The sequence below is a fragment of the Nuphar pumila genome, chromosome 5, assembly GCF_984573655.1.
Source record: "Nuphar pumila chromosome 5, dmNupPumi1.hap1.1, whole genome shotgun sequence".
NCBI lineage: Eukaryota > Viridiplantae > Streptophyta > Magnoliopsida > Nymphaeales > Nymphaeaceae > Nuphar > Nuphar pumila.
This window is the reverse complement of record NC_143253.1, coordinates 134,984,073-134,993,459: the sequence shown is the minus strand read 5'-3', so window position 1 is coordinate 134,993,459 and position 9,387 is coordinate 134,984,073. Positions and strand designations below refer to the sequence as shown.

Below are 9,387 nucleotides of genomic sequence, written 5' to 3'. Positions count from 1 at the left end.
TCGAAATATCAAGCAGATTTCTGAAAATAACCGTTTTTTGTCGACATGCTTTCACGTTCGAAGTGTCCCACTTACGTTGGTTACATGGATAGACGTTGCCCGCCAGGACTGGTTTTTGGCCTCAAATTCCACAGAGAGAGAGAGAGAGAGAGAGAGAGAGAGAGAGAGAGAGAGAGAGAGAGAGAGAGAGAGATGGCCTCTCTCCCATCTCCTGCTGCCGCTATCTCTTTAGTTAACAATTACAACGAATACGAAAGCATACCCGCCAATTTCCTTCCTGCCCATAAGGTATCTTCCTTTCCATTTAGTTGTGTTAATTCGACAACACCAACATGGTTTTTGGTTTTCTTGCATTATGTGTTCTGTGGAACTAAATTCTAGCTCAATTTTGGGTACCCATCACAGGCACAGACTGCCAATTATCAGAAAGGTTCTGCAACGGCTAGACCAATTCAAAAGACTCCATCTTTCCAACGGCTAGAGCTCAGGGAAGCATTCTCTTTGTTAATGGAAGGCAAAGAAGTAGAGTCGGGTGTTTACGTTCCGCTCTTGCAAGAGTGTCTAGAGAGGAAGTCTGTATCTGAAGCTCAGTCTCTGCAGGCCCACATGATTAAGACAGGCTTTCATGAGAATCTCTTTCTTTCCACTGTCATGATCAATGTCTATGCAAAATGTGGTCTGATGGAATGCGCGCGCAGTGTGTTTGATAAAATGCCTCAACGAAATGTTGTTACATGGACAGCCTTGATGACTGGTTATACACACAATTCTCTACCGAAGTCCACAACTGAGGTTTTCCGCGAGCTACTGGAGTCTGGTGCTTTTCCTACAAACTATACGGTGGGAACTGTTTTGAGTGCATGCTTTTCACTGAACGATGTGAATTTGGGCAAACAAATACATGGTTTTGTTGTAAAATATGGGATTGGAGATGACACTAGCGTTGCGAATTCACTCTGTAGCTTCTATTCGAAGTGTGGGAACATTGAATCTGGGCTGCAAATTTTTCAGAGGATGCCTGAGAAGAATGTGATCTCATGGACTATAATAATCTCAGCTGCTGATGATAATGGTGAACCAGAGATGGGTCTTCGACTATTTGGGGAAATGCTATCAGAGGGTGCAGAACCTAATGAGTTCACTCTGACCAGCGTGCTCTGTGCATGCTGTGCCATGCAAGTTTTAGATGCAGGGAAGCAATTGCATGGTTTCATCATCAAAATTGGTTTAGAGTCAAATGTCTCAGTTAGGAATTCGATCATGTACATGTATCTGAAGAGTGGAGAGATTGAAGATTCACACAAATTACTAAATAATATGGATACAATGAGCCTAATTACATGGAATAAAATAATTGCAGGCCATACCCAGATGATGGATCGGATGGGCAATAATCTCTCTGCTCACCATAGTGGTCTCGAGGCTTTGAGAATCTTTCTCAAGCTGAATAGATCAACAACCAAACCTGATCTGTTCACCTTCTCGAGTGTGATAACTGTTTGCAGCAAGCTGGTAGCTTTAGAACAAGGGGAGCAAATTCATGCCCAAGCTATTAAAACTGGGTTCATAACCGATGTCATAGTTGGAAGTTCACTGGTCAACATGTACTCAAAATGTGGAAGCATTGAAAAGGCCAGCAGAGCATTTGTGGAAATGCCAACAAGAACTTTGATCTCTTGGACATCGATGATCACGGGCTTTGCTCAGCATGGCAGATGCAGTGTGGCACTGAACCTCTTTGAAGAGATGAGGCTGGCTGGTGTTAGACCAAACAAGATCACCTTTGTTGGTGTTTTTTCTGCATGTAGCCATGCTGGTTTGGTAGATGAATGTCTTCTATACTTTGAGATGATGAAGAGAGAATATGGGATTAAGCCTGTTATGGATCATTATGCTTGTGTTGTAGATATGTTTGTTCGAATTGGGCAGCTAGATAAGGCATTTGAGTTTGTCAGGGAAATGGAAATTGAACCAAATGAGTTTATTTGGTCTATCTTGCTTGCTGGGTGTAGAAGCCATGGGAATATGGAATTGGGCTTCTTGGCCGCTGAGCGCTTACTGGAACTGAAGCCAAAAGATACAGAAATATACTTCATGCTGTTAAATACGTATCTCCAGGCTGGAAGATGGAAAGATTTGTCACGGGTGCGAATGATTATGAAAGACATGAAGTTAGTGAAGCTGCAGGATTGGAGCTGGATAAGCATTAAAGATACAGTGCATTCCTTCAGAGCTAATGATCGGTTACATTCTCAGATTGGACACATATATGAATTCCTGGAGAATTTGCTTAAGAAAGCTAAAAAAATGGGGTATACTGCAGAGGAGAGTGCAGAAATAGCAGAGGATGAGGAGGACAAACAGACACATACAAATGAAGAGAGCTGTGTGAAAGCTTCTTCTACTTCTCAACACAGTGAAGTGCTAGCTGTTGCTTTTGGTCTGATCAATGTGCAGGATTGTGCTTCAGTTCGTGTCGTAAAGAACCTTCGCATGTGCCGTGATTGCCATAATGCTATTAAGATCTTCTCAAAGATAACCCAAAGGGAGATCATTGTCCGGGACGGCAAAGGCCTTCACCAATTTTGGAATGGCAAGTGTTCATGTGGAGATTTTGGCGGCATGGTGTGAGATGATGGAATTGCATGATTTTTTTTTCTGAGATGATTTCGGGTGGCAGTGGAACTTTGTATCGAAGAGTTCTTTTTCAGTTTTGCTACTGTTATGGCCTCGAGGCTTGTATATCTTAGAAGAAATCTTCTTTTCCATTTTCTGGGCTTGAGAAGGAATCCAGTGAATCTGAAGTGGTTCTGTAATTCTAACAACTGGCATTGTTGATTGAATGGATGGTTGAAGGAGATGTTTTCATTCTTGTATGTATATCACTACATGATTTAAATCCTTTTGAGGACCCAACCGTCTGTATGGTTCCAATGTTAATGATCTATCATAAGATCATTCTAGATTATAACATCATACATGCAATACTGCAACCTTGTATTATAGGTTGCAGATTAGCATTCATGGTTAACAAGGTCCATAAATGGTGGCTAATAGTGCATGGGTGTTGTTGCCTTGTGATAAAACGGCAGGGAAATATTGAACAAATTAGTAGAAGCTTACTTCTCTCCTATTAATAACTCCTGTTTAAGCATGGTAATTCATGAAAACTAGCGTTTAGTGCCCATTGTTTTTAAATTTCTTTTCCATACTTTTTCATTCCTTTCTTATCATAGAATTGAGGAAAAGGGAATTTGGAATTCCTACTCATTTGTTTAATCACACATTATATGATGTCAAAGGTTAAAGCCCATATAAAGGGATCACATATGATTGGGCTATATGATATCTCATATGGTATGGTTTTATTATGTGCAGTGCGTGCCTTCACATGTCAATTTTATGATGGGCTGAATTGAAAATAAACCATAAGGTTGTTACAAATAGGTTAGGGTCCCAAACCATGTATAGTGGCTGTTCTCTTTTACTTCCCCATCATCAAGAAGAAAAAATTCTCTCTCTCATTAGGTTTAAAGAAGAAGGCAAAGCCACATATAGAGGTTCTGGAAGATCATACCCGTAAAAGATCTACCTGAGCACCAATGGATTCAGGTACGCTTATGATTCAAGTTTAGTTTATGATATTTTCAATGATTTAGCACGAACAAGTTAACAATCAAATAAAGTTTTTCGATGAATTTAAAATTTCAACAATTAGTATTAGATCGCCTTGTTCCTATTGAATCGTTGAAATATGATTTTTCCATTGTATATTTTTTGTTGGGTCATCGAAATCCCATCAGATTCAGTCTTTTCCCTTTTCGACTACCGGCATTAGGGACTAATAATTTTTTTTTATCTACCACGGTTGACGACATTGTTGAAAGACTGATGGGACCAGCGGCTCACCGTGAAGAGTGGCTCGCCCTCTTCGGTGGCCGCATGCCACCAGACAACATCCGGCGGCTTGTCGGACGCCGTACGGCCTTTGGCGCAGGCATCGTCTGGTGTCTGCACAGTTTTTTTTTGAGGAGGGAGGACCGAACGGTCCTCCCCCACCTTTTTGCTGGTTCGGTGAGGTCCGACCCCCCCTAGTTTTTCAGTCTGATGTCAAGGTGCAAGCAGAGGAGGGTCGATCAACCCTCCTTGCACCATTCGGTTGTGCTTGGACGCAGGAGGTCCAATTGACCCTCCCACTTTTGGTTTGGATGGTGGAAGGGCAGATCGGCTCCTCCCTGTTTTAGTCAGAGGAAGGGTCGATTGACCCTTCCACTTTTCAGGCGACCAGGGCAGGGGGCACCCCTCGACTGTTCACCCACGCCGGATGGCGCCTGATGACGATGGCTGGAGCTTTCAGTTTGCCCCATCCACCAGTGGGTGACCAGGTAATGGCACCCGACGACTGGGGTATCCGGTTCGCCCCAACTGCCGCCCGGTGACCAGGGGCCGGCTACGTCCAGCGATGACAGCGGGACATTCGGTTCGCCCGAGCCACCGTCACCGGGTGGTTCGAGGTCAACGACAACTGGGGCCATGTTTGGCCTCCACCCGGGTGTCAGGCCGAGTTTGACCTCCAGCGGCCAAACCGGGTTTGCCTGTGGGCCGACCTGATTCGGTCCCCATTAGGTTGAGGGGACTGAACTGGCTCGGGTGGGGCTTGACCTGTGCTAGGTTAGGTTTGACCTAACCCGCGGGTCGGGCCTGGTCAGACCTGACCCGTTGGCCCAGCCTCGTCTCCGATGGTGGTTAGTTGAGGTCTGACCTATGTCGGGTCAGGCCTGTTTTGACCCACCAGTTGGGTCTGGCCTGATCCTCGTGGGCCAAACCCTCGTATGTGTTTTGAAACTCAAAAAATAAAAAAATGAGGACATTTTTTTTATAAGAATTTTTTTTATGAGATTCAGGGCTGTTAAGTATGCATTTTGGGTCCCTTTAGAAGGTTGTCTTCAATTACTTTTCGACCCTATATGGATTATAGTTATGTTTTCTTTTTATTCATATGCATGTATTGACATATTTGAACTATGATATTCTTTTTAGAATAAGGGTCTGATATTCTAAAATGAGTTGATTGAAACAACATGTTACCAAAGTAACATCTCTTGTGTAGATTGACTTGTTTGGAATATTAAGATATTTATATATTTGGGTTTCATGCGAATAATGAATGGCCCAAATGAAGATTACTCTTTGCCCGAGCCCAAATATATGTTTTTTCAGTAATGAATATGGGATGATTGTACAATTTTTCATGTGAATAACGAGTCGGTCTAAAGAAAGGCTCATTGTTTGACAGGATTAATTGTCCATGTTTGATTACTGTGATGAGAGTACCACTTACAAGTTGACATTTTTGTCCAATATTGTGTTGGGTATCTTGTGATGGGGTTCACCTCAGTTTAAATATGTTTGTTTATATTAATGCATGTGAATATATATGTTAATTGTGAGCTTGTTTTGTTCTTAATTCAATTAATACTTCTACTTCTACGATATCCGCAAATATAAATTTGATAAATATTTTAAATGACTCTAACTTTAAAAACTAGAAAGTGAACATTATGATTATTTTCGGATGCATGGATCTGGACCTTGCACTTTAAGAGGATCAACCACCTGCTCTTACAGATAGGAGTTCTGCTGAAGATCAAAAGAACCATGAGCAATGAGATTGATCCAATCACATGAGTCTTATGATCATAAAATGTGCAATTCTGAAGACCTTCACCGACACTATGTCTGAAGAGGTTAATGCCAAGAGATTTCTTGAGGAAATCGAAAAGCGTTTTACTGAAAATGAAAAGGCTGAGATAAACACTCTCCTTTCGAGTCTTGTTTCAATAAGGTATAAAGGTAAATGGAATATTAAAGAGTACATTATGAAAATGTTCCATCTTGCTTCAAAACTAAAGGCACTAAAGTTAGAGTTTTATGAGAACTTACTCATGCACTTAGTTTTGATATCTCTTCCTGCATAATACAGTCAGTTTAAGGTTAGTTATAACTGCTAGAAGGACAAATGGATTCTTAATGAACTCATTTCACATTGTGTGTGAGAAAAGAAAAGGATGAAGCAAGAAAAGATAGAAAGTGCTCACTTAGCAGTAGCCTCTAAGGAAAAATTAAAAAAAAAGAAAAGAATAAGAAAGCTGCAGTGGACCCTAAATCATAGAAAAAATAGAAGAGACATCAAGATCCAAAGTCCAGTTGTTTCTTTTGCAAAGGAGAGAGTTATATGAATAAGGACTGTACCAAATATCATATTTGGTGTGAAAAGAAATATACACTCCTTGCTTTGGTTTCTTCTGAGGTTAATTTAACATATGTAGCCAAACACACTTGGTGGATGAATTCTTGTGCTACCACTCACATAAATGTGTCCATGCATGGTTGCCTAAGTTGCCGAATGTCAATTCATGCTGAAAGATTCATCTATGTGGGCGATGATAAATCAGTTAAAGTTGAGGCAATAGAGACATTTAGGTTACTATTAAAGACTAGTAGTTATTTAGATTTGAAAGAAACATACATTATACAATCGTTTAGATGAAATTTGGTTTCTATTTTTGTATTAGATAGATTTGATTATTCTTGTTTATTTGAAAATAGTCAATTTAAATTGTTTCTTGATTCAAATCTTATTGAAACCGACTCTTTATCTGTGGTCGATAACCTATATTTACTTAATATCGTTGTTTCATATAATGAAACTTTGCATTCAAGTTCCTGTAGTACAAAATAAAAATTAACAAATGAGAATTTCGCTTTATTATGGCACAAGCGCTTAGGTCATATGTCTAAACAAAGAACTGAAAGGCTTGTGACAAGTGAAATTCTTGATTCCCTTGATTTCACTGATTTTCAGGATTGTGTTGAGTGCATAAAAAGGAAACAAACAAACATAAAAAAATAGGTACCGAGAGAAGAACAGACGTCTTAGAACTAATTCATACAAATATTTGTGGGTCATTCCCTACGACTTCTTGGAATGATCAACAATATTTTATTACATTCATAGACGACTATTCACATTTTGGGTATTTATATTTAATTCATGAAAAGTCTCGGTCCCTGGATGTGTTCAAATAATTTAAGGCTAAAGTTGAAACCCAACTTGGCAAAATGATTAAGGTCGTCAGATTTGACCATGACGGTGAATACTATGGTAGATATGATAGATCAGGTGAACAACGTTTAGGGCCCTTTGCTAAATTCTTAGAGGAATGTGGTATTATCCCTCAGTATACCATGCTAGGCACCTCTAACATGAATGGTATTGCTAAGATACAAAACATGACCTTAAAGAATATGGTAAAGAGTATGATTTTTCATTCTACTTTACCATAGTCTCTCTGGAGAGAGGCATTAAAGACTGCAACTTATGTATTAAACAGGATAACAACTAAAGTAGTAACCAGGACCCATACGAAATGTGGACAGACAAAATGCCTAGTATGAAGCATTTTTATATTTGGGGATGTTTAGCTAAGATTAGGCCATACAAGCCACATGAAAAGAAAATAGATTCAAGAACGGTTAGTTACTATTTTGTTGGGTATTTTGAAAGATCTAAGGGTTATAAATTTTATGACCCTTTGAATAAGTTCTTTTTTGAAACAAAAAATGCTTGTTTCTTTGAAGATGCTGAGTTTGGGAGGAGTAATAAAGTAAAAGACATTGTTTTTGAAAAAAAGTCAGTTTATTTTCCTACAATTGTTGAAAATAATCAGATTTCTATTTTTGACATTGTTCTAACAAATCCAGAACCAAGCAATGCTTTAGATCTTCCTATCCGAAATCAAGGTTTTACTCCTGGAGTACAAACTCAACAACCTCAAGTAACTCAAGAACAAGTGCAATTAAAGAAATCCACTAGAGAGAGGTGAATGACAATTTTATACAATTATATAGTTTTTCTCCAAAAATATGTGGGTGAAACTGGCTTAAGGGAAGATGATCCCATCAACTTCTATCAAGCTATACGTAATTCTAACTCTCAAAAGTTGATTGATGCAATGCATGAGGAGATTAAATCCACAAAAGATAATGACGTATGAGATCTTGTCCCACTACCTTAAGGTGTGAAACCTATTGGTTGTAAATGGATATTTAAAACCAAGAGGGATTCAATGGGTAATGTGAAAAGATATAAGGCACGTCTTGTTGCAAAAGGGTTTACTCAAAGGGTAGACATTGACTATACAGTGATTTTCTCTCCAGTTTATATGAAAGATTATTTCAAAATTATGATGACACTTGTAGCTCATTATGATTTGGAGCTTCATCAGATGGATGTAAAGATTACATTCCTTAATGGTGACACTGATGAGACGATATATATGCTGCAACCAGAATATTTTGTCTCAAGCAATGCAAAGAAAATGGTTTGCAGATTAAAGAAATCCATCTATGAACTTAAGCAGACTCCCCGTCAATGATATCATAAATTTTATCAAGTTGTCCTCTCATTTGGTTTTGAGATGAATGTGATTGATGAATGCATATACCATAAGTTTAGTGGGGGTAAATATGTTTTTCTGGTTTTATAAGTCGATGACATATTACCTGTCAGTAATGATATTGGCATATTGTACGAAACCAAGATATTTCTACAAAATAATTTGAAATGAAAGATCTTGGTGATGCCTCTTTTGTATTAGAAATTTAGATACATCGAGATCGTTCTTGGGGTAGTATTAGATTATCGCAAAAAAGCTATATCAAAAGGATTTTGGATAGATTTGACATAAAGGATTGTAAATCAGGTGACACCCTTGTTGCTAAGGGAGACAAGTTCAGTCTCGTTCAGTGCCCCCAAACACCAGTTTGAAGTTAAAGTTATGAAAAATAATATATATGCATATGTTGTAGGGAGTCTTATGTATACTCAAGTGTATACACGTCCGAATATAGCATACATTGTTGGGATGTTAGACAAATATCTTAATAACCTAGGGATTGATCATTGGAAAGCAACCAAACGGGTTATGCGGTATTTGCAAAGAACAAAAGGTTACATGCTCACATACATGAAGTCAGATTAGTTGAAGATCATTAGGTATTCTGATTCTGACTTTGCTGGATGTCAAGACAGTCACAAATCTACGTCAGGTTATATTTTTCTGTTGGCCGGAGGAGCTATTTCTTGGAGGAGTGCCAAGCAGATACTCATTGCCTCTTCTACTATGGCAGCAGAGTTCGTAGGCTGTTATGAGGCATCCAATCATGAAATATAGTTACACAATTTTGTTATAAGGATGCTGATTTTAGATAATGTTGAAAGATCGCTAAAGTTATTTTATGACAATAATTCGTCTGTGCTATATTTCAACAACAATAAGAGCTTATCGAAGTCAAAACATATTGACATTAAGTTTCTTGTTGTTA

The 9,387-nt window shown here is 38.8% G+C and overlaps 1 protein-coding gene across 1 annotated transcript; it reads left to right on the top strand.

The window, feature by feature from the left end:
* Nucleotides 1-123: 123 nt before the first annotated feature.
* On the top strand, nucleotides 124-2,861 carry LOC149838876 (putative pentatricopeptide repeat-containing protein At5g52630). Its single transcript, XM_090006852.1, has 2 exons — nucleotides 124-288; nucleotides 406-2,861. Exons 1-2 carry the CDS (start codon nucleotides 193-195, stop codon nucleotides 2,629-2,631), a joined length of 2,322 nt encoding a protein of 773 aa, XP_089862978.1. The 5' UTR covers nucleotides 124-192; the 3' UTR covers nucleotides 2,632-2,861.
* Nucleotides 2,862-9,387: the final 6,526 nt, after the last annotated feature.

What these genes read in the sequence shown, in the direction of transcription:
- LOC149838876 (XM_090006852.1), top strand. Translation starts at nt 193, where the DNA reads ATGGCCTCTCTCCCATCTCCTGCTGCCGCTATCTCTTTAGTTAACAAT. An exon ending in ATTTCCTTCCTGCCCATAAG is followed by an intron (nt 289 to 405) that starts GTATCTTCCTTT and finishes TACCCATCACAG; the next exon opens with GCACAGACTGCCAATTATCA.